Source organism: Medicago sativa, chromosome 8, assembly GCF_051527215.1.
Source record: "Medicago sativa cultivar Bolivia chromosome 8, Bolivia_mono, whole genome shotgun sequence".
NCBI classification, from domain to species: domain Eukaryota; kingdom Viridiplantae; phylum Streptophyta; class Magnoliopsida; order Fabales; family Fabaceae; genus Medicago; species Medicago sativa.
Genome location: NC_140756.1, coordinates 18,621,073 through 18,648,306, shown reverse-complemented (window position 1 = coordinate 18,648,306; position 27,234 = coordinate 18,621,073). Strand labels below are relative to the sequence as shown.

The 27,234-nt window shown below is 33.2% G+C and overlaps 1 protein-coding gene across 2 annotated transcripts; it reads left to right on the top strand.

Moving 5' to 3' along the window:
- The first annotated feature begins 903 nt into the window (after positions 1-903).
- On the top strand, positions 904-3,755 carry LOC146897521 (calcineurin B-like protein 7). Of its 2 annotated transcripts, XM_085737528.1 has the most exons (9): positions 904-1,033; positions 1,153-1,383; positions 1,934-2,016; positions 2,155-2,214; positions 2,604-2,712; positions 2,859-2,911; positions 3,001-3,081; positions 3,178-3,290; positions 3,378-3,755. In XM_085737528.1, the coding sequence occupies exons 2-9, from the start codon at positions 1,227-1,229 to the stop codon at positions 3,439-3,441; spliced, it is 720 nt and encodes a 239-aa protein (XP_085593654.1). In that variant the 5' UTR covers positions 904-1,033; positions 1,153-1,226; the 3' UTR covers positions 3,442-3,755. The 2 variants fall into 2 exon arrangements, with proteins under 2 accessions (XP_085593654.1, XP_085593653.1); XM_085737527.1 differs by lacking the exon at positions 904-1,033 and having other exon boundaries at positions 1,079-1,383.
- The last annotated feature ends 23,479 nt before the right edge of the window (positions 3,756-27,234 follow it).

Here is a 27,234-nt window from a genome sequence, read left to right as displayed (position 1 = left end):
ATATATGATCAATATCATACTGGTTAGCATATAGATAAATCATATGTATGATATGCGTGACGTCTCGTTTCCTCCTCACATCTGGCATATGAAGCAAATATACACTTCGGATTAAGCGTCTCTTAGTGTCAAATATGTATTATGGCCGATACCAACACAACACAACACATATAATTATATTGAATTATACCATTTTCTTAAATTATTATCGAAGTCGATGTGTCTGTGTCATGTTCGTGTTGAGTTTTGGCTTCACAGCATCTGACTTATGTATGATTGGATTCTAAGGAAATTTATTCTTCATCTTCTATAGTCTTACCTGCATGCTGTTTTTGGCTGATCTAAGCTAAGATCTTCTTTTGACTAAGGCCACCAACTCTCAAAACTAGACTAATGACTAACCTCTTTGATTTCAAAGGGTGTGGGCAGGAGTTGATAGACAAAGATTTGCTGTCATAACCTCTATTCAGAATGTATCACAACCAACATGCGGTTAAGGGATTCAACTACATTATACAAGTTAGTGGAATTTACTTATATTTTTAATCTTACAATCAATCAATCTTTATACAAGTTAGTGGAATTTACTTATATTTTTAATCTTACAATCAATCAATCAATTTTGTGTTCTATAAATGTCACCCTATTTGCATAACATGAACATAAAAAACTCATAATTTTGACCTTCGTAATTTTACATGTGACTGAAGTTTAATTTTGTTACCAAAACAAAAAAAAAGTTTAATTTATACATTTATTTTCCTCATTTGTACTCAAGGCGGCGGCATTTGGTTGGATAACGTTTCTCTAGTTCTACATATGATCTCATGATTCTCATCCATTAATAAAATATACTATGTAAATTTACATATATAGACAAAAAGTATGAATATAAAAAGTTTGTGTATAGCTGTAAAATTGACTTTTCCATTGACTCCCAACACTTATTAATCTTATGTGTTCATATCCAAATTGATTTTTGCAAGTATATAAGTTTACATTTCAAATTATCATTTATCATTTTTTTACAAGGGTAAACTCAGCTCATTTCATTATATATATATATTTTTTTTTCTTCAAAATATCATTCACATAAGCATGGTAATTATTAGTATAAGCTAAAATTTCTGCTGTGATGGTGGATGATTGCAGGTTGATGAACTTAACTTCAAGAGCTATCTATCAATAAGTTTTGAATAGGAATAAGTGTTTTTTGGTTGTCAAGAATGGGTGGCAGTAGCTCAAAATCAAAAGTAGCAGAAAATATCATGGATGGATCCTGTGAAGTTGGCAAAGATAAGAATCTACCTTCACAAGTAAAAGAAAATGAGCTTAATAATTCTTGTTCTGAAGATTTTTCTATCCTTGCTTCTGAGACACCGTGTAAGTAAAGAAAGCTTCCTTTTCATGTTTTTTTTTTTTGTTGCCTTGGAAATTTAACTTGTTTATTATAAGATTACAATTCATTGATCAAAAAAAAAAAAACATGAAAAGGAAGCTTTAGATAATTTCATGGTAGATGTGTGATTTAGATAATTTCATGGATTACTTTGGTTTTGTGGTCAAAAGCCTCTTTTTTACACTTAATATATTAATTAGTTATTGCTTAAAAAAGGGGTTGCATACCATCTTAAGGGCTTTTTGGATTGACTTCTTTCAACTTATTTACTAACCTAAACACTTGTGAAACTATTTGGGAGAGTTCATAGAAACAAATTATGACATGTACGCGTTATAAGCTGAAAAAAGCTTAGAGCTAACAATCAGTTCTGGTTTAATCGCTTAATAAGTTGTTTATCCAAACAGAACCTTAAATTGGCTCATTTCCACCCGTGTTTTCGTTTATGCAAACAGTTCATTTGTGTTTCCATCCATCACCAATTGTATATGAATAGCGTCCGTTGTTCTGAAACTCTTCTCTTGTACCTAGCAGTTACTGTGAGAGAGGTGGAAATCTTGAAGGAGTTGTACAAAAAATTAAGCAGAGTTATTGTGAAAAATGGACTTATTCAAAAGGTAGTTTTTAGTTTCGACGTAGCTCAATGAAACTTGAATCTCTTGTTCGATTGGAGAATCAGTATTTTTGTACTTCTTTAGATGCATTTCTTGCTAATAATTTATAATAATTGATTTGTGTATTGTGTATATTAACAGGAAGAGCTTCACTTTGCTCTTTTTAGAAACGGAAACAAGCGAAACCTCTTTGTGGATAGGGTATGCATGTTGATCTATTTCTTTTTTGTTACACATTCTTAATATGTACAATATGCACATGTTGCATTCTCTATACATCCAAAAAACTTATGCCAAATGCCATTCAGAAGTTGTTAGGAAGAGCTTATTTGGGCTTATCTCACGAAATAAGCATGTAAGTATTTGGAAGAGCTTTTATGATAAGTTGCTAAAAAAAATTCAACTTATTTTAATAAGTTCTTTCTGATAGCTTATTAAAACAACTTATGCAAAGTTCACCCGTTCATTCTCTTCATCCTCTTTTTTATTCACATCCGATTCCATCCCAAATTCAATTTTTACCACGAAAACAAGTGTTGATATTGTAAATAGCTTTTCAAGTATAGTTGTTTGATCTTCTTTCCATGCAGATGTTTGATCTCTTCGATGTCAATAACAACGGCCATATAGAGTTTGGCGAATTTATCAGATCCTTGGGCATCTTTCATCCTAAAGCTCCTCAAGCAGACAAAATAATATGTAAGAAATATAAGTCATTGTACATAAGCAATTTAGCTGTTTGTTTACCATTCCAGGATGTTGATCATCTTATGCATATATAAGTCATTTGGGCTTATCTCATGTTGATCATATGTTTACTCACCACGTAAAATTCTTCTTGGCAGATGCATTTAGATTATATGACTTGAGGCATACTGGTTACATTGAGCGCGAAGAGGTAAATACTCCTGTGGTCTTTCGTACAATATATTTATATAATTCATGTGACAATTGTTTAAATGTTTTGGTTCACATGAAAATTTACAGTTGAAGGAGATGGTGTTGATGGTTTTGGTTGAATCTGATTTGGTTCTCTCTGATGATGTGGTTGAAACAATTGTGGACAAGGTTTGTTATCATATCAGACTCTAAATAAAATCATCACTTTATAAATTTTATAAGGAAAGTTTCTTATATATGTTTTGGGGGGTATAATGTTAACAGACATTTCTAGAAACAGACACAAAAGGTGACGGAAAAATTGACTTCGAAGAATGGAGTGAATATGTTGGAAAGAATCCATCATTACTCAAGAACATGACTCTACCTTATCTAATGTAAGTTTTAAATTTTATTAAATGACACATCCATTCATTGCATTATGACACAGTTGTTTCTAAATCAATTTTTGATTCTAATTTCAGGGACATAACCCTAGCATTTCCCAGTTTTATGCTGAACGCAGAAACCGAAGAATCACACTCGTAGTTTGAGTATATATAATACTCAATACCATTACGCTTTCCACACATTCACGTAGTTAGTCATTTCGAGCTGTTGGATCAAGACCATATAGCTTTGATTCGAGTTTTCTTTTAAAATCATTTTGCCGAGTTTAAAATCTTAGTTATGTTAGAAATGTATTTCTTACTGGTCATGCCATCTTTATCTTCTAGCTCCAAATTATGAAATGCGCAAAATGTGACCGCTTACGCAATGAGTTTCATAAACAGAAAGTTTTTAAGTCTTCTGAATATGCTTTTGTTATCCTCAAATTTATTATAAATCCCTTGTTAACATGATCTTTCTGTGATGCGGTTCAAGTACTGACCTGAATTCTGACCATTAAGGCGTCTAATATAATGTAACGATTTTCCATGTATCAGCAGATGAAGAATTTGTGGGACACAAAACAGACTCTGAATGAGAAACAAAATATACTGTTATAATTTTAACAGAATTGTAGTAACTATCAAATAAACTTACTTGAGTATGAAGAAATCGATTTTTAGAGAGAATAATTGTTAGGATCCAATATGAGAGGGTGTTTTAAGTAATTAGTAGGTAGTTAGTTAGGTTTAAGTAGATTATTAGTAAGTGGCCCATTAGGATTAGGATGAAATAATAAGAGGCCCATTATGGTTAAATACTAGAATGTTCTCGTTATTTGTATATAAAGGGGAATTCTTAGGAGTTCTAGAGTATGACAGGTTGAGTTTTCTGTTTAGGGGCAAAGTAGGATTCCTATCTGAGTTGTGTCGGAGCTTTGCTCTGGGAGTAGTTAGAGAACTCTCTCTGCTACTATTTTACTATTTTCATTACTATCAATAAAGCACCTATTTTCTTTTATCATCATCTTATTTTGTTGTGATACTATTTATTCGTTGGTAGGATCTTTTGGTTCCTATCAATAATATCTTATGCTAAAGGGTAATCTGTGGTCAAAACTACATGTTAGAAGATCACTCCACCATAATATTTGCAATTTTTCAAAAGGTTTTCATCTTTTTTATAAAGAAAGAAACAAGTCAATAAAAGATGCACAACTTTTAAAGGAGTGACAATGAAAATTGCAATCACTAATATGATACAATCTTTATACGTTCTTTCAAAGATTCAATCAGAAGAATTTTTATGCTCTATGCATCTGACTTCATTCAAAGTGAGAAAATCACCATATATGTCCATCTTGATTATCATATATACAAAGATAAGTCACAAAGAACTTCACATTCCTATAAAGAAATTCATTACAACATGTGTTATGAAGAGCAAAAGAAGCAAATCAATCTGAAGCAAAAAAAAAAAAAAAAGGGTGTTATTTGAACAATCACTTTTGTTGACAACTTGTGGGACAACCTAAATATACAAAGAAATATAAGTATTGACACAAAAACTAAAGCAATAGAGGGAGAAAGTAAACACACAATGTGAATATGAGAAATAAAGTGTTGGAACACATGGTGTGTTATAATGTGAGTTAAAAAAACTTATCATGTCAACTTTCTCAATTATTGCTTATTTATAAGGAGATGTCAAACCATTAATTTTGTAACGGTCAAATGATCTTGGCCGTTGGATTTGAAACTCATATTTGGCTGGTCACCTATAAATAAAGCTCTCATTCCTCACTTCTACCCACACCAAAAACTCTCTTGAGTTGTCAAAGAGTTTTTCTCTCTTCTTTCTCTTTTAACTTGTGTTGACGAGCTATTCTTTTTCTCCTCTAATTTTTTCTATCCCTTTGGAATTTTGTCCCTTCGATACTTTTGTCCCTTCGGTTGTCACTTTCGGAAGTAAGAGTGGGCTTGTACCATATAGAGTGGCCTAGTACTATATTGAGTGGTCTAAGTGCCATTTAGAGGGTGTAAATCTAAAACGGTTTTTATAGTGTAGTAGGAATCCGATACAGTTTAGATTGGGCTGTTTTATCCTGGAGGCTGCGTGGTTGTTAGTCTGCTTGCACAAATTTGAACAGTGGCACGAATAGTCTTAAAGAGAGTGACCTAATACGCGACTCATCCCAGAAATTTCTTCAGTGGTTGAAAACTTTTTTTTTTATAAAAATTATTTTTTACACATTGTTCCAACCGAAAGTTGTCACAAAAGTTATCACAAAATAGTTATTCTAATATCATTTCCACCTCATTGATCTCAAAGGGTGCAGGCAAGGATTGGTAGACAAAGATTTGCTGTCATAATAACCTCTATTCAGAATGTACAACAACCAGCATGCAATTAAGGGATTCAAGTACTTTATAGAAGTAATCAAGGGACTCAAGGAATATTGCATGTTCAACATATTCCTCACACCTTAGTAAAATTAGTCCTTTTTTGAGGGAATAAAACTGTGTTTATAATAACATGGTTATACATATAGGGTGACATTTATAGTACACAACTAAATGTTTTTGCACCGGTGTTAAAATGGTTTGAAATTGATGTGTCAAGTTGATGAGCAATTGGGAGTGTTATCCAAAATTGAAACAGGATGACCCAAGTGAATGTCATAAAACAGAAGAGAGGTTATCTAAAATAAAAGAGTGTTTGAGCATGATATTACAACGATGTTGCAAGACACAAAACCATGGACAAGTAAATAAAAAAATCTTGAGAATAGTGGTTGTGGTGGTATCAACCATTTGTCTAATGCTACACAATATTTTAATGGAAATGTTAACTAATGCTCTCGGGACGCTAGTAAAGAACCTTAAATGATAATTTTTTATGAAAGTTTGTGCAATCAGTATATTGAAAAATTAAAAATTTTGACATTTTTAAAAAATGTAGTTTTTTAAATAATGTAGTTACTTAATTTAGAATGCTTAATGAGTGTCACAGACATACTCGTTAACAAGATCCATATTTTAATTGTAAATTAAATCTGGCCTAATAACAAAATACACAACACACTGAAAATAAAAAGATTTAAAACTAAAAAGTATCATAAGTAGATTTATAAGAAACATACACCCTCCGGTCACTATTATAAGCAAAACTTTGCATTTTAGATACATTCAATTAATGATGTATATGGTCTTTATTGTAGACCACATACATCATTTAATAAATGAATCTAAAATGCAAAGTTTTGCTTATAATAGTGACCGGAGGATGTAAAAGAGAAAGTTTTTATGTTCATAAGAGGATAATCGAACATTATAAAAGTTGACTATACAATCTTCAATAAAGGTCAAGCACTTAAGATATGTCTTTAAGGTCAAGCACGGTAAACGGCGCCTACTACTTCTATTGTAACAAATGTCTTTAAGTTTAAGATTTACGCTTACCCAATGCCTTTAACACTTAGGCTATGTTTGGAACTGCAGAAACAAGAAGGAAAGAAAGAATAGAGGAAAGAAAGTTTATTGAAAAACGTGCTTCCATTGTTTGGTTGCTTTGTAAGTGTGGAAAGAAAGTGTCAGTTTGGTGGGGCCCACATTCTAAAACTTTCCACTCAAATCAGCGAAGAAAGCTTTGCATGGGTTCCAAAATTGTAAAATTACAATACTGCCATTATTTGAATAAAAAAAAATCCAATGGCATGTGCTTTTTCTCAACTGTGACTTTGGTTCAGGCATTTAATATTTATTACTACTATACATATATGTATGTTGCCGTTAATTTATTATTTGTTTTTTTATTAATATATGTTACTTTATATAATACAATATCAATTTTTAATGTAAGGATATTTATGTCATTTTAATAGACATATATCTATCTTTTCTTTATCTTTCTTTCCTCCTTCTTTCATACCAAACGGTTAAATAATCATCTCACTTTCCATTCATTTTCTACTCACTTTCATTCCTTCAACAATCTTTCCACTTACAATCTTTCCTTTCACTTTCTTTGATCTTCCAAACAAACCCTTAATATTTAAGCTTAAGGTCACACAATAGAAAGACAAATTGTTTAACCAATGTCATGAGAACAATGTTTAACATTCTCCTATTTTTATAGGCATGATCAAGATTTATAGTTATGACCAACCAAAAAAATTATTCCATTAAGATACTCCCTCTGGTCCTATATATAAGAAAAGATTCTTTTTTAGATACATTTAATAATTAATGTATCTAGTCTTCATTGTAAACAAGATACATTAATTATTCAATGTATCTAAAAAAAGAATTTTTTTCTTATATATAGGACCGGAGGGAGTATGTATATATATATATATATATATATATATATATATATATATATATATATATATGGGGAGGGATATATATAATATCAATTAATGGTTAGGATTAATGAATCTAATTTTTAGGGTGAGGTTTATTTCTATTCTCCACGGGTATATTAAAAAACAATAAATCCTAGATTGCCTTCTCGTGTCCACGGGTATATTTTGGAAATGGATCTCTAACAAAAAAATTGAGAAAAACATGTGGAGTTTTGATAATTTATATGTTATCAGTGATTAAGATTTACCGTTAATCCATTTGTAAAAAAAAAAAAGGATCTACCACTAATCTTAAGTCTTAACAATTTTTTTTTTGAAGAAATCAAAATGGTATATATTAACAACGGCGGTGGTAACACCTCAGTACAAGATGTACTAAAGGCTCTACCCCGGCAAGCAGACAGTTACAAAGTTATAAATACAAGATAAGGTCAGTCGATACCCAGACAATGAAAAGGGTTCGACCACCAACTTTGAGAGCCGTACACAAAAGTGGTTTTATTGGCTTTAAGCCACCACAACGAATGAAACTTAACTTTATCTAAGAGCTGCTCAATAGGTGTTTCAGTGTTATTGAACAGTCTATTATTACGTTCATTCCACACCAGCCAAATACAAAGAAGCCATAATAATTGTAAGAATGAACTGCGAGCCCTTGAGTAACCTGAACAATGAATAAATTGAAGAAAATGCTTACGAATATTTTCAGCATCTACACCAGACACACCAATCCAGGACCTAATTTGCTGCCAAAGCGAGCCAAAAACATGACAATGAAGGAACAAATGGGATGCCGACTCAATGTTACCGCACCCTGAAACACACATAGTATCTGTAGCTTGTGTTATACCCTAATTTTGGACCTAAAAATACTAACTCAATTTTTCCTTTTCTTGCATTTCAAGTCATTTGAACTGTCTCTGATCAATTACATCTTTCTCTGCATTTTATTTCAATGTTACTTGCAAAATTCACATAAAAGGGTATTTTAGTCATTTCCTATGTTAAAATTTCTTTCAATCTTTGAAAAATTGTTTGAGTCTCTTCAATTGGTTAGAATAAGTCTTTGTTTCAATTCCATGTCAAAATCCATTTTAAAAAATTGCATTTGAGGTCATTTTGAGTCAGTTTAGCCCCTAGGGGCATTTTAGTCTTTTCATATGTTAAAGCTCTGTTTAATCTCTTAAAATTGTCTCTGAGTCTTTTAATTTGCTTGTATAAGCTCTTGTTTCAATTCCCTGTTAAAAATCCATTTTAAAATTGCATTTGAGTCGTTTCGAGTTGTTTTAGTCCCTAGGGGCATTTTGGTCATTTCACATAAAATTTCTGATCTGCTTTGTTACTTTTAATCGTCTCGCTTTACGTTAATTTTCAATTTATTTTTTCAATTCAATTTTAGTTTTAATTTTCATTTTGGTCCTTGTACTTTTGTTATTTGCATTTTAATCCCTTTTTAAGTTTGTTAGAGTCAAAGTCAAGGTTTGTTACAAGTCAAGTGCCACGTGGCATCACATCATTGGTCCAAGCATTCCCACATCACCTATAAATAAGTCCAAGTCAAGGTCAAAGTCTCATTCAACAAATCATTTCACAAAAACTCCACAAAAATCACAAAATCAATTTTTCTTTTTTCCTCTTTTTTCCTCCACCCCAACTAACTTTCTCCACCACTTCCTCCACCCTAACAAACTCTAACAACCTCCATCATCACCTCTAACCACCTCTAACCACCACAAAACCGCCATAACAACCTCTCACCACCACCAAAACCACCACAACAAACCTACAACCACATCGACAATCTCCATAACCACCGCATCTCCATCGGAATCCACCATCACCGATTCAAAAACCCCAAATAACACTACAACAGCGATGAATTTGTTTCACACTATCCAAGCTACAACGAGTTCGAACCTGTTACGAATGGAACGTGTTTGAAACCGGAATCGATTGGAACGAATTTGTTACAAATCCAGAACAGAAACGAATCGGTTACCAATCCAATTGAAACGTGAATTGAACTCAACAACAAAGAATCCAGAATCGAAGAGAAGCGTCCAGATCGGTGGAGGTGTTTGCTGGATCGGAACTTTGTGGAAGCCTTCCGTTTTAAGTCTGTTCGTTCCTCCGATTTAGTTCAGGTATCGTCATTTTACTTCTCTTGCTCCGATCTGTGTTTTGTGTATGTGCCTGTAATCATGTCGTCTTGCTACTGGTTCATCCTTTGCTTTCTGTTTCTGCATCGAATTTGAGTTTAGCGTGAAGGATTTGTGTCTGCGTTTTTGCCGTTGCGTGTAAATTCGTTTCAGCTTTGAGTTTTGTTTTCGTTTGGGAAGTTTGAAAGGAGGCGACGTGAGGCTCTGTGCTGTTGTGTGTTCGTGTGTTTAGATGTGAGGGATGATTTTTGGAAGATGAGAGAGTCCTAGTTTGTATGTGTTGCATGTTTGAAAATGAAAGAAGAAGAGAAAGGAAGGAAGGAACGATTGAAAGAAGAAGATGAGGAAGAAGGGGGTTTAACCCGTTTTTGCTCCATGACCCAAACCCAACCCGTTTTCCTTTGGGCCTACTAGCTTACCTTGTTTTCTGCATCTCTACAACCTTACTTGTTAAATCCCTAGGTGTGCTTCTGCACCCCCCCTGCCATGCCAAAACTTCGTGAAAAATTCTAAATAATTTCTTGCATGTTCCTCGATATTTTTATGAAGTGTTGTGATGATTTTTTACATGTTGAACATTGATGAAAAATAGTGTGATAGCTTCGTGCTTGTATGTGATGTTTTGTGTTAAAATTTTGGGAAATTTTGCAATGCTCTTGACTTCAAACCTTGATGCATGATATTGAATTTTGATACGTGAATTTGTGACGAATTTGCCTCTATTTTGATGTTTTACTGATTGTGAATGTGTTGTTAGTTACTTGTCCTACAAGTCGTGGTAATAATTGTTTGTGGAAAATAAGTGTGAAATAAGTCTAGAATATGTTATAATTTGTGAAACTTGGTATTGCCTTGTAATTCTCTTGTTAGGACTAGAATGAAATTCTTTGGGAAATTACAAGTAACATGAGAATTATAGGTCTTATGCTTATGTACATTTTATGATATATTTTAGGCGTATTTTTGCTATCTTTTTGGCTAAGTCTTTGTTACTTCTTTGTCGAGTTTTGCTTGCTTTGTTATGCATTTTCTACTTGCTTTTATTTTCATTTCTATATCATTTGTGCTACTAACCCTTTCATTTCATGTTTCATTCATCCATGAGCATTTCATTTCCTTCTTACATTTTTTCTTTATTTTCTTGCAATTTAATTCCATGCAAAAGTTAGAATGTAAAACTTAGGAAATTTTGTAATATTTTTCTTATGCAATTTAAATTCTTGCAAGACCATAGAATGTATCTAGGCCAATGATGTAATAAGGACAATGGACTCTAATAATGTACACCGACACAAGCACCGACACATGCACACACATCACTTTAGATATATGTTTAGGTTATGCATGTTTAGATGAATGCCTAGGATTTATACTTAGAAAAAATCAACTTTCCAAAAATATGAACCAACTTCACTCAAATAATTTTCCAAAGAAACCTTGGGATCAAAATCCCATTGAATTTTCCTTTTATTTTCTTAATCAAAATTTCAATGAATTTTAATCATACTTAGACCTTTTTGCAAATAACTAATTCAAACCCCCACTTTTTTCACAATCTCATGCCTTTAAGGCCTCTCTCTTATTCTTCAAACTCCAATTTTCAAACTTAAAATCAACCAACAAAAACAAAAACATTTTTTGGAAGAGAACTACGATGGATTTGATCCCTTAAACGGGCACGTAGGCAGGGAATCAAAATTCCTTCAATTCAAATAAAATAAAAATTCAAACACATTCTTCTCCCTCCAATTCTTCACTTAGAATGTTCTTAGGCTTAATATCATCTTTTCAAATAGCATTTAAAAATAAAGCGCGCGCGTAGAAAATAAAGACGGTTCCTATAGGATACTATAGTCGTTATGGGTGCCTAACACCTTCCCGTAGCGAAAACAACTCTCGGACCTCGATTCTCAAGGGTTTTGCTTACTTTTTCCCTTCCCAAGAAAAAATAAGATATCACCGGTTAAAAAGGTTCAAACTTAATCAATGTTTGACACCCGAAAACCAAGATAAAACAGCCTGAACAATGCCACACCATTGGAGGTTAACTTTGGTTAGTAACCTGTCTTGCATCAAGCGCCACGCAACTATGGAGACTTTCAAAGGAACCTGCTTATGCCAAACCAAATTTAGTGTTGTGTCCACCGTATGAGAGACCATAGATGTCAGAGCTTTGTATGCGCCTCTGACTGTTTATCCATCATGGATATCCGGATCCCATTGCCACCTGTCAGAAACATTAGACTGAACAACAACATTAGCTAATAAAGTCCTACACTCCTCTACCAACTCCTCCTCCCACGCCCACAACCGTCTCCTCCAACACCACGCCTCTCCACCTTCCTCCCAACCAAGCGTTAACATCTCCGCCACTGTAATAAACTTATTTATGGTTAGATCAAATAAGCGAGCGAACCTCCTACACAAAGGAACATCTCCTACCCATCTATCCAGCCAAAAATAGGTATTAGTCCCATCACCTAGAACTCTCGATACCCTCTCTGCAAACCAACCGCCTTCAGTATCTCCTACTCCATCCCTAATCTTCACTATCTCCCTCCACCAAGGTGAAATACTCTGGCCCCCAACCTTCAACCTCCCTCCCTCCTCACCATATCTTGCCACCAAAACCCTATACCAAAAACCCCATCTGTCCACCAACATCCTCCAACACCATTTGCCTTACAAAGCTATATTAAACTCCTTCAACTGCCTCACCCCCAAACCTCCCTCTTCCTTTTGTAAACAAATAGAGCTCCAAGCAATCCAGGACATTTTCCTGTTAAACTCACACCCTCCCCAAAAAAAAAATTTAAATAAAGATTCAATGAGAGAAATTATACCTGACGGAGCTTTGAAAAAGGAAAGAGCATAGACAGGAAGCGAGGTCAGAACCGACTTGAGAAGAATTAGGCGACCCCCAAATGATAAGAAGCGACTTTGCCATCCCGCCAATCTAGTTTTAATAGTATCTATCACAGGTTCCCAAAAAGCTAACTTACGAGGATCTCCTCCAATTGACAAACCAAGATACAAAAACGGGATTTTACCCACTTTACAGTTTAGTAATGACGCCGCTTCAACCAACCAAGTGTAACACCCCGTTTTCCCAACATAAAAATTTCATAATAAAAATCAGAGTAATTCAACTTAAACGACATTCTTTTTCTAAAAACATAAACTGAATAAATAAATATTTATCCTTCAAAATCCAATATCATATTATTTTAAACTTCGCAGCGGAATAGTTTCAACAACTTAAATAATCTTTGGTACAAGGGCCTCAATATAAAATCTCATAAAACTTAGTTCAACATCAATTCTTGAAAGGTTCATAAAGTAATACGTGAGGAACAGAAAGTAAAGACATAATCTCATCCCGTTACGTATCAGTGCACCTAAGACACACTTGTGAAGAGTCCACTCACGACCGCAACTAATCTTAGTTACCTGCAAGTTACCCATACGAAGAGCAACATTTTCAAGCAAAGGGGTGAGATTTCACCAACAACAATATTAAGCACATAATTCATCAATCACATTTAACGACTTAAACTTCATTAACTAATATCATTAATCTTCCTACATTAGTCATAAACTTCATCTTATATTATCATAATAAATAATCATAGACATCATATATCATCTTATTTATAACATCATATATCACCTTAATCATAACATCATATATATCATCATAAATATCACAAACATCATCACATATCATCATTAGTAAACATGTAGCATCTTATCATAAATCACATAGCATCATATCATAAATCATATAGCATCTTATCATAAACAACTTCATAATCAATCATCATAAGAAACTTCATAATCAATCATCATAAACGTCATAATCATTCATCATCTTAAGCATCATAATCATTCATAAAGCACTTCATTAATAGCTCATCAACTTGACATCTTAACATCTTAACAACTCGACATCTTAACATCTTAACAACTCGACAACTTGACATCTTAACATCTTAACAACTTCGACTCGACTATGCAACTTCAACTTCTCAAATCATCTTGACAAATGCAAATGCATGTGGTACCATTCTAGGGCATAAGCCTCGTCGCTTGTGAGCATAAATATACTCCTAGGGCATAAGCCCTCGTCGCTATTGAGCAAAAGCTCCTAGGGCATGAGCCCTCGTCTCTGGTTGAGCAAAAGCTCCAGGGCATAAGCCCTCATCTTTAAATGAGTATGCATGGACTCGACATCTTATGTCTTAGAAACTTCATGAACATCTATGACATCCTAACATCTTGACAACATAACATCTTAACAAATTGATGACTTCATAACGACTCGACGACTTAACAACTCTTATCATCTTAACGTCTTAACATCTTAACATCTTAGCATCTTAAAACATCAAGTGAAGTACTAATCAATTTATATCTACTTTTTCATTGCATCGATTTTAATCCCAAATAGTCAAATAAATTAAAATAATAGATCAAGACATTTGAGAGATTTCAGGGTCCAATTACAATGATGCTCTGCACACCCTAATTCTCAAATTCTCATAAACTCAACCTACAACATGTTAAATCTAATTATCAGAATTACAGACTTAATGTTACTGAAAGTTAGTCTCACCCTTACCTTAGATTAATTCCTAAATCAGCGGCAATGTTCTTCTTTCCTAAGGTATTCTCCTCTTCTCTTGACTTTTCTCTCCTCTTCTCTTCTTTCTTGTTCTCCTCTTCTCCTAAAAGCGGTTTCCGGTAAACTCTTTCTAACCTAAGCTTCTCTATTTATAATACTAAAATATTCTTCCCAAATCTATTTAGTCCCAACAACTTATTCTTCTTTATATTCTAACCCCCAAATCCACTCACACTAATAATCCTCATATTCTAATAAATAATATTTCTACACAAAATAACCCCACAACTTAATATTTATTTTATTTTCGAATCTTATTTTATTAAACAATAAAATAAGTCACAACGTCTCATAAATTTCTCTAAAATCATATCAATCACATAAATCTTATAAATCACACTAATCATATAAATATATTCTAAAACTCATTAAATTAATTAAATAAAAAGGAGGGTGTTACACCAAGACTCCCCAATATTAATGTCAACCAATAAACTCTTATGAAAATTCACTTTGAGACCAGACATGTCTGCAAACAGAGTCAACACTGCCCGTAAAGCTCGCACATTTGCCCAACTTTTTGCACCTAACAGAAGCGTATCATCCGCGAACTGCAAATGAGACAGCACCACCAAATTGGATGTGCCTACCCCGTAACCTGTATAATAATTATTTTCCACCACAGATTGCATCAAATCATTCAATCCTTCAGCAGCCAATAAAAATAAAAAAAGGAGAAAAAGGATCCCCTTGCCGCAATCCCCTTTGCAAAGGAAACTCATCGGTTGGACTTCCATTCACTAAAATTGAAGTAGTTGCAGTGCTGACACACTCTTTTATCCATTTCCTCCACAACACCGGAAAAGCCATTTTATTCATAACCGTATCTAAGTACCCCCAATCAACCGAATCATATGCTTTTTCAAAATCAACTTTAAAAAGCATCAGCTCTTTGTTAGATTTTTGGGCCTCATTTACTACCTCATTTGCAATTAGAATGCCATCTAGAATTTGTCTTTCTTTCACAAAAGTTGTCTGGGTCTCTGATACAACCCGACCAATAATCATCTTCAACCTATTAGCCAACACTTTTGACAAGATTTTGTACAAGCACCCAACCAATGATATAGGACGAAAATCATTTAATCTCTGAGGACAGTCAACTTTAGGAATAAGGGCGATAAAAGTAGAATTTATACCTTTCGATAGCTTTCCATTCCTATGAAATTCAGATAGAAACCGCATAATGTCACCTTTGATCTCCTCCCAAAAATCCTTGATAAAACCAAAATTCACTCCATCCGGCCCCGGACTTTTAAAATTGTCACAATCCCACACCGCACTTTTAACTTCAGCTTCTGAAAAAGGTAAAATTAGGCTCCTTCCTTCGACATAAGACAATTGCTTAAACCTTAAATTTTCTGCCCCCGGTCTCGATAAGTGTTGAGCCGCAAAATGCTGTCTAAAATGGGAAAAAACCTCATCCCGAATAGGCTGAACTCCTTCAACAATATTACCATTCACCAATAGAGAAACAATGGAATTTCTTCGACGCCGACTCGAGAGAATCGAATGGAAATACTTTGAATTTGCATCCCCATCCCTCAACCAACGAGTACGGGACTGTTGCCAAGAAATACTAGCACTAACACGCGATAAAGAATGAATGTCATGTGTTATGTTCCTCATCTCCTCAATCTCTTCCACCGATAACCCACCTTCGTCCACCTGATCATCTAACTCAGATAGCCTATATTTTAAGCCTTCAATTTTTCCTGGAATATTTTTGACATGAACAGAATGCCACTCTTTTAAAGCAACCTTGATCAATTTCAATTTCTCGCGAAGAACATAGCCTCCCCATCCCTCAATTTGAAGCGACCGCCACCTTTCTTTCACAAACTGGGTATATCCTGGTAAGTCTCGCCAACATTCCAACATTCGTAACGGTCTAGGTCCCCAATTTTCCTCATCCACAGATAATTGAAGCGGACAGTGATCAGAGAGACCCCTGAGAAGGGCTACCTGAAAACAATTAGGCCACTGAAGACACCATTCTTCGGATAACAGAAAACGATCTAGCCTGCTCATTGCAGAACCATCTCCTTTGAACCACGTGTACCGTCGCCCGCATAGAGGCAAATCTATCAACCCATTTTTATCAATAAAATTGTTAAAATGCTGAAAATCATTAATAATGTTTTTTTTTGTTGGATAAGCCAGGAGAAAATACATGCATCAAGAGGAAACACCGACATCCCAACTAGGTTGGCACCTCGGGAACCTCCATCCTATGCCGCAAAACTCAAAATATTATTAAAAAATTGGGGAAAAAGTATATACAAAGAGGGGGAACTAGGCCAAAACTCTCATAAACAAAATGCAAGAAATTAAAAACAACAGGGAAATTTGCAGTTAGCCAGACCACATCTGTCCCGAAAGAACTCAAAACTCAAATCATACGGTTATGAGTCAAAAATAAATTCTTTAAAGTAACTATAGTATCGGAGTTACCAATACCTCGTACATTATAGAAGACTATATTCATTGGGCAGGTGGTGAAGCTTCACCCTTGGAGCGGGTCCGGTAAGGAGGCTTCTCATCAAAATGGTGTTTTTTCAACATCTATTTTTGATTTTTGGTCATGACAGTAACAAATGGAGCCTATGTTAATCGCTGATCATACTCATTGATCCTCTTCCAGAGATCTAAATCTTGTTGAATATGTGGTTACTATGTTGCATGCCTGCCGCACACGCATTCAAGGAACTGTCAACTCCATCGTTGGCTAGACATGGGGTCGAATCAGTCACAACATGCTGCACAGTGGCTGAGACATCTTCACAAAGTGGCGCAATAAAATTCTGAGATAGGTCCAAGGTAGCTACGTTCGAGTCTCCAAGGGGTTCAGTATGCTCAGTTGTAGGCGATGTGCTTCCTGTTGTAATCAAGTCTGAGGGATCTCCATTCAACACTTGATGCACGTAAATGTGCTCAACCGAATGCGCAGATAAAGCAGAAGCAACCGGAAATAGTGGAACACTAGAATGCATCAATATTTTCATTAGACCTTCAAGGATCATTGCTCCATTCTAATTTTGACCAAAAAAAATTATTAAAGGCAAGAATCATAAAAGACATTAATTTAGACAAAACTAAATAAATCATTCTTTTTTTTTTTTTGCACAAAACAATATTGAAATTGTTTGAATGACATTAAACCAAAATCAAATCATCACTACTTTATTTAGGGGAAATCAAATTCTAATTAATTTTGTGATAATTTTGGATTAAAAATTTATATCCGTCCAATTTGACCACTACAATATAAAATTGATACTACATGCACCAAAATGATTAAACCACGTTATCAGTACATATATGACTTTTTTCTTTTGAAGGAACATATATGACATCTACTATTTAAATTTAAAAGTATAGTTTTTCAAATTGATTTAGATTTCAGTTTAATAAAAACATATTATATTAGAGTTTAAAAAAAAGGAAAATAGTGGTATGCCATGTTTCGGTAATCTAATAAAATAATTATGATTAATTGTGTACAAAAGAAAAAACAAATTACTTTACCATAGACGTTTCCAAAAAAAAAAAAAAAAAAACTTTACCACAAATATAACTAATGCTACTCAATCAAAAAATGAAATACTATAAAAATTAGAATTGACTTTTAAATGGTTACCAAATGATACACATTTAGTTTGCCTATTAATACATATTAATTTCTATAATAACCTTTTAAATACATTTTCATTAAAAACTTAAAACTACTTGAAATTTTTGCACTCATTTGTAATTGTTAGGTGTGTCATATTGACCATTTTATCATATAAATATGTAACATGCAAATGTGACAAACACACAGTCCTGCATTTCACCGTCTCAATAGAAAATTGTTGTTTTTTACTTTTGATTAGCATGCTATCACAGTGTGTTATTAGTTTATATCAAAACACTTTTTCTCCCTAAAAAAAACTTCAAGGCCAGAGTTGTTGTAATAGAGTATACACTTTTTGTTATTGAAATCGTCCATCAACATAGTCAATTCATGAATGTTTCTAGGGTCTGGTGATTAAAGATTACTCCCTCCGGTCTCAAATATAAGAAAAAAATTCCTTTTTTAGGTTCATTGAGTAGTTAATGTATCTAGTCTACATTGTAAAACAAATACATTAATTATTCAATGAACCTAAAAAATGAATATTTTCTTATATTTGAGACCGGAGGGAGTATTCTCCAAAGTTGTATCGAAAAAGCGAAATGTAGCATAGAAGAAAATACGAAAAAGGGTGAGATTTATGTAATTGAATTATGATTTTTCATCCCTAAAATCCAATCTAGGGATTAGTAATAACATAAGTAGTATGTGTGTGGAACGATATTATTAAATCTCCCCCTCCCTTTCCCACCACCCCCCCCCCCCCCCCCCCCCCCCCCCCCCTCTCTCTCTATATATCAGCTTTTTTAAGAATATATATTAATTTGGTAATTCGCTCTTAAGTTAGTTATGTGATGTAACAAAAAAAAATTATTTTTTTTAACACGAGTTTTTTTTCAATTTAAATTGATTTACGTAGTTACAAGATGTTTTTTTTTTGACATATAGTATTTTTATATTTTTGGCATATAGTTTTTGAAATATAAAAAGAATAATTTTCGACAAATAAGATTAAATCGTAAAATTAATAAAATAGTTTAAATAATCTTATAAAAAATATCCAATGAAGGTTAGCACACTTGGTAGCGAGTTAACTTACCCGCAAGTAGATCTATCAAAAAAGACTACCTGGCCCGTTTAAGGCTAGCCCTGACGGGCTTCGGCCTTTATCGGGCGGGGTAAAAAAGCCCAGTTAAAACATGGGTTTGAAAAATACTACCCGAGTCCGGACCTACACGGGCTGCGGGCTAAACGGGTCAGCCCGTATTAATTTTTTTAAAAAATTAAAATAGTACTAAAAAATACTCCTATAAAATTTCCTACATTTTTTTTAATATGTTTAAATAATTCCTACCACAAAAAAAATTTGTAAACATTTATGTACAAAAGTCACAAACTAAAACAGCATGGAAAGCAATTTTAAATAAATTACGTATGTTATGGCTATAGATATTTATATATCTGATCTTTAAAATTATAAGCATCGAAACCGGTAAATATAATTGTTTATTACTTTTATAATATCTATGATTTTGTTTGTTATGCGGGCTACTCACGCCTCATAGGGGATAGCCCTAATGTAACACCCCGTTTTCCCAACGTAAAATTTCTTAATAAAATCAGAGTTTTTCTTCACAAAACGAAATGTCACATTTCTTAAAAATCATAAAATAGATAATAATAATTATCCTTCAAAGTTCAATCATCATAAAATCTGAAACTACGCAGCGGAAAATAGTTCAACATGATAAGAGTCTTGGCACGCAGGCCTTATCAGAAAATCTCATAAATTAGTTCAACACTTAATCATAAAAAGTTCATAAAGGACACGTAAGGAATAGATATGAAAAGCAAACCCCATCCCGTTACGTATCAGAGCACCTAGACACTCGAGCCAACCAACATACAAGCCATCAGTACCTGCAGTTACCCATACGAAGGGCAACATTTCCAGCAGAAGGGGTGAGATTTCTCAAACAATAATATTAAGCTCATAAATCATAAATTACATTTAACAACTTTAAACTTCATTAACTAGCATCATTAATCTCCTACATTAGTCATATACTTCATCTTATATCACCTTAATCATAGCATCATATATCATCATATAACATCAGTTACTAGTCATAAACATCATCATACATCATCAAATAATAATAACACACATCATCACATATATTAATCACAACATCATCACATATCGTCAAATATTAATCAGAAACATCATAGCATTATCAAACATAGAATTATTATAACAACTTCATAACCAAATTCATGGTCAGCCTCATAATCAATCATCAACATCAACTTCGTATTCAACTTATAAATCAATCTTAACAACTCAACATCTTAACCTCTTAACAACTCGACATCTTAACCTCTTAACAACTCGACTCGACTATGCAACTTCTACTTCTCAAATCATCTTAGACAACTTCAACAACAACTTAGACAACTTCAACAACAACTTAGACAACTTCAATATGCATGTGGTACCACCAGGGCATTAAGCCCCCTTCGCTAAGGTCATATTTGGACCTGTCAGACATTAAGCCCCCATCGCTAAGGTCATAAAGGACCTGTCAGGCATTAAGCCCCCATCGCTGACTATGCAACAACACAACTCTAAATGCAACTTGGACAACAACGTGAACATCTTATACAATTCCATTAAAATGGACAACTTCTTAAATCATAACAACTTAGACCGACTTTTACATCTTAAATAAGGTCGACAGCAACTTATGCAACACATATTAATTCATAGCATATCAACATCATAATATAACACATCCTTAAATCACACATCTTTATATAACACATCTTTAAATCAAATATCTTCAAATAACTCTTCTTTACATAACACATCTTTAAAAGCACGCATCTTCAAATAACACATCTTTATATAGAACATCTTTAAATCACACATCCTTAAATAACACATCGTTAAATAGCATCTTCGTCAAATAACTCAACAATTAATCATCATATTCACATAATTAAATAATTCACAATTTACACTTAAATTAAATAATTCATCAATTAATATCTAACAAATTAAAAAGAATTATGATAATGAAAATAATAGAGATTTATTCATGCTTTTAATCAATTCCAAGATATAGTTATGTTGTTGATAAAAAGAATATGAAAAATGGAAATCAAGTAACAATTCAAATATCACACATGGAATTTAAATAAAATAAACATGGTAACAAGGAGCTAGCACGGCAACATGAATTGAATGGAACAACAACGTGAAAGGAAGAAACAAGCAGCAAATATGAATATAAGGATAAACAACTCTTTAATTGGAATTGAAACAGGAAGGCAGCGGCAGAGTTTTGATTTTCCAACAATACAATATCACAACAGCCAGTCAGCAATAAGAAGTAATACGCAGGAGTAATAAGATTAAAAGTGCACAATAATCAGCTAGAGCACAAATTTAAACATAGGTTCATCAAAAGAATAAGAAAACAACGAAAAGTAATAACCCTTCACTACCCATATGTTCATACAACCCTTATGGTAAATAGAGACTCCCCCCTTACATCAATTCAGCAGTTTTCCATCATCTAATCATCAATTCTCACTCAAACCCTAATTCCTCATAATCTCACAAACTCATCCTAAAACATGTTAGATGCAATCTAATGTTCTACATACTTAATATTAGTGAAAGATAGTCTCACTCTTACCTTAGATTGTTTTTCTGAAATCAAAAGCAGCGTTCTTCGTTCCTAGGGTTCTCTCTCTGAGTTCTCCTCTTCTCTCATTGTTCTCCTCTTTTCCAACAAACGGTTTAACGTAAAACTCTTTCTAACCTAAGCTTCCTTATTTATAATACCAAATACTCTTCCTAAACCTATTTAGGCCCAATAACTTATTCTTCTTTCTATTCTAACCCCCTTCTTATTTCTCTTACACCTCAAAACTACTCTATTCCTCATAATCTTATTTATTTCTAAATTAAATATATCTCTCACAAATAACAAATATATTTCTACACCAAATAACAAATATATTTCTAACAAATAACAAATATATTATTCTATTAAATACCAACATATAACATAACAAAATATCACTCATCAAAATAAATCGACTAAATCATAAAAAGACATATAATCTCAAAACTACCTCCAAATCTACTTACTCTAATAATTCTCATATTCTAATAAATAATAGAATAATGCCACATAATAAAATACTAACACCTCATATAAATAAATAAATCACATAAATAGACTCTAACTTAATAAAAATAATTAAATAAAAAGGAGGGCGTTACACCTAACGGGTACCGGGTTTTGTTAGGACGGGCTAAAATGTCCTATAAAAATTTGGGCTGAAAATTAAAGGTACAAACCCTATAATTAATCGGGGTTAACGGGACGGTCCATATGGGCTAGCCCATTTTGACAGCTCTACACGCAAGGTCGTGTGTTTAACTTTCGCTGTCTATGTGATGGTTTATTTGATGGGTGATCTTTAAGTACCTCCACTAACAAATATTGAGCCTTGAGGTCTACTCTAACTCAGGTAAACCTTCGAAGTCTTAAGCCCAAAATGATACTCCATCCGTTTCAAAATGAGTGTCGTTTTAGGTGTTTACACACATATTAAGAAATGCAATGATTAAAAGAAAGAGAATGTTTATTTTACCAAATTATCCTTATTAACTACTGGTTAGTTTTAAAAGTAATATTTTGGAAGTAGTGTGCAGAGTATTAATTGGAGGGTACAATTGAAATGAAAAAGTTATTATTGCATTGGAAACTGAAAGCGACACTCATTTTGAAACAAATTTTTTTGGCTAAAGCGACACTCATTTTGAAACAGAGGGAGTAAAGTAATTTAAATGAAGGGAACCGATGGAATGAAAAAATCACATCAAAGATATGTGTATTCCCTATATTTATAAGATATACATACATTTTGACATGTACTTAACTTTTTTTTGTAATAAATATTATCAACAAAAATTAAAATAATGTTAAAAATTCTGCACTAATTTCCCGTGCATGGCACGGGTTTCAAACTAGTATATATATATATATATATATATATATATATATATATATATATATATATATATATATATATGGGGAGGGATATATATAATATCAATTAATGGTTAGGATTAATGAATCTAATTTTTAGGGTGAGGTTTATTTCTATTCTCCACGGCTAAACACAGAGTAACGCTTGCGGCAAAACACTCAGAATTAGCTATGGCTTTGAAGATTATTAGCACAAATAATTCAGCAAATTCTCGAGTATTGCACTGGCTATCTTGGGAACGTCTTTCAGTTCCAAAGGTGTTTGGAGGTATGGGAGTTAAGGACCTTAAAGCGTTTAATATGGTTATGATTGGTAAACAGGCTTGGAAGTTGGTTTCTTCTCCAGAGTCTCTAATCACTCGTTTACTCAAAGCTAAATATTTTCCTCGAAGTGACTATTTTGGAGCTAGTATAGGCCATAATCCTAGTTATGTTTGGTGTAGTATTTGGAGTGCTAAAGATGTGATTCGACGCGATTTTCAGTGGAGTATAGGTACAGGCGAACACATACCAATTTGGGATCCCCCTTGGATCAGTAATGTTGCACGAATTTTACCATCAACTAATCATCACTTGGAGTGGCCAGCTATCACTGTTTCTGACTTGTTGGTTACACCCCAAAAATATTGGAATATGGAGCTAATTAATGTTTTTTTGACAATGTTACTGCTAGAAACATTTTTAATACTCCGTTACTTCCTTCGGTAACTCATGATGTACATGTTTGGAAGTTCGAGAGGGATGGTACTTATTCAGTTAAAAGTGCTTATAAGGATATTCTGAATCATGACGTGGCAGTTGTACAACACCGTGTGCTGGGTAACTGGAATTGTATCTGGAGTTTAAAATTTCCCCCGAAAGTTAAGAATTTCCTTTGGCGAGCTTGTCGTAATTGCTTGCCCACGAGAATCTGGTTGCAATCAAAAGGAGTTTAGTGTACTGATAGGTGTGCAGTGTGTGATGATTTTGGTGAGGATAGTACTCATATGTTCTTTCTGTGTAGTAAAAGTATGCTTTTGATGGTTGTTTTTGATATTGATGTCAGCTTTCCAACCAATGTGTTTGCTATCCTACAACACCTGGATTAGCAACAAAAGCAAATTTTCAGTGTGACCCTCTGGAGTATATGGAAGCATCGAAACAATAAGGTATGGAACAATATTACTGAAACAGCACAAGCTATTTGTGCTCGTGCAGGTTCTCTTCTTACTAGCTGGAGGAATGCTCAGACTATTCGGCATCCTATCCCTCAGAATCCTGATACCCCGAATGATTTTAAGTGGATTAAACCAAGTCCTGGCAGGTTTACTTGTAATGTTGATGCGTCCTTCTCTCAAGCTCGGAATCGGGCCGGTATTGGTGTTTGCATTCGAGATGATGAAGGTCGCTTTGTTTTAGCCAAGACTGAATGGACGACTCCGCTCATTGATCTGGATTTGGGCGAGTCTTTGGGTTTATTATCAGCAATGTACTGGGTTCGTGATCTGCAACTAGGTATTGTGGACTTTGAGCTTGACTCCAAAACGGTGGTAGACAGTCTTTATGACAGTAAAAGCGGCGTCTCTAATTTTAGCACAGTAATTAATGATTGTAGACGTCTGTTAGCTTCTGATTTAGTAACCTCTGATGTTAGGTTTATTCGGAGACAAACCAACGAAGTCGCTCATAGCTTTGCTAGAGTGGTTTTGTGTCATGCTAGTTTCCATATTCATATTAGGATTCCATCTTGTATCTCTACTATTATTATGAATGAAATGCAATAAGTTTCTTCTTGTCAAAAAAAAAAAATTTAATGTATTGAAAATTAAAATTATTAAACCTTTTTAAAAATCCTAATTTATTAATTTTGTTACGTCTGCAGCAACTTAACTTAATTTTTTTCCCGCGCATTTGCTTTATCAGGTTTGCAATTATTTAACCTAACAAATTCCATCTAAAAAATGCATTGCACATCAATTTCATTCCTATCCTCTTGCCTTTTTTTTTTGAAGAAAATATTTTCTACCATATCAATGATCACGTATGATCCTTCTATTTTATACTTTTTTTTCAAGAATTTTACACTTTTTTTTTGGATTTTTTTTAATTTCGTGCCTTTTGTTTTTGACATCCTTATTTATTAATTTTGTTACGTCTGCAGCAACTTAACCTAATTTTTTCCCGCTCATTTGCTTTATTAGGTTTGCAATTATTTAACCTAACAAATTCTATCTAAAAAAATGCATTGCACACCAATTTCATTCCTATCCTCTTGCCTTTTTTTTTTGAAGAAAATATTTTCTAACATATCAATGATCACGTATGATCCTTCTATTTTATATATTTTTTTTTTGTCAAGAATTTTACACTTTTTTTTTTGGATTTTTTTTAATTTCATGCCTTTTGTTTTTGACATCCTTATTTATTAATTTTGTTACGTCAGCAGCAACTTAACCTAATTTTTTCCCGCTCATTTGCTTTATTAGGTTTGCAATTATTTAACCTAACAAATTCCATTTAAAAAAATGCAATGCACACCGATTTCATTCCTACCCTCTTGCTTTTTTTTTGAAGAAAATATTTTCTACCATATCAATGATCTTACGCGTTAAAGATTATTTATTGATCTCTATTATAGTCGAGAAAACCCGTGCGACGCACGGGTCAAAAGTCTAGTAATTTCTAAATTTAAGAAGTCCTTCCTTCAAAAAATTTTAAAAGTCCTCGAATCACCTTTAGTAAAAAAAGAGAAATGATATTTGAACAACCATTTTTTATAACTTTTGTGACAACTTTCTCTCTCATACTCACATTATTTTTTTACTTTCTCTCTATTGCTTTGGTTTTTGTGCCACTACCTCATTTCCTATGTAAAAATTTGATTGCCACAGAAGTTGTCACATATGTAGATGTTCAAATAACAAAACTCCTCTAAAAAACACTCTTTTGCACTTTTTCTTTTGTCGTTTTGTCGCATAGTATCAAACAAAAACGACATCCACAGTCCACACCTACACGCATGCTCACCTAACACTTTACCGAAATTTCGGCGTCACCTATTGCTCAAATTGCTAATGATAAATAACATTATGATTCTGTTTTTTATTTAACAAAAATAGAGTATACACCCTCCGGTCACTAATATAAGCAAAAATCAACTTTTTAGATACATTCAATTAATAATGTATGTGGTCTTTATTATATGTCACATACATCATTAATTGAATGTATCTAAAAAGTAGATTTTTGCTTATATTAGTGACCGGAGGGTGTAGTTGATAATGTAATTTGATAATGTACTTGATAGTTGATAAATTAACCGGTAATCGATATATAGTAGATAAATTATTTTCTCGAATATGTAATGTTCCGTAAAATTAACAAATGAATTAGTTTATATTTATGAAATGCAATAAATAAATATTAGACTTAACTTTTATTTGTCCTCATGAGCATAGCTAAGTTAGTATGGACAACGTATAATATATGCAAGGTCCGGGGTTCAAACCCCGACCACCACAAAAAAAAAAAAACTTAACTTTTATTTAATTAAGATACCAAGCATAAATTTAAGACAAAAATGATAAGTTATAAATATTAGTTCAAACGCATTAAAGACAAAAATGATAAGTTATAAATATTAGTTCAAACGCATTAAATCATTAAAAAATATATAAACTCGTGTGAAAAAATTATTAGCAAAAACATATTTATTTTTGTGTATAGAGGTATAATCCATAAATTTTCTAATATAATTAAACTCGAAATCTTATGTCCTCGTGAGTTTAGCTCAGTTGGTTTGGACAATGCATAAAATATGCAAGGTCTCGGGTTCAAATCCCGGCCACCACAAAAAAAACTCGAAATCTTATATAGGGTAAATGATAGGGTAAATGTAAATAGTCATTTTCAATTAGTCCAATAGGGTAAATAGTCATTTTCGTATTTGAATGTATAAAGAGTAATTATAAAAGTTTTTCAATGTATTAAAATTTTAAAATAGAAGTCTGTGGAACGTAGTTCTTCGCGCCAAATATGGTGAGGAGGGAGGGAGGGTGCGTTTTGGTGATGGTGGCGGA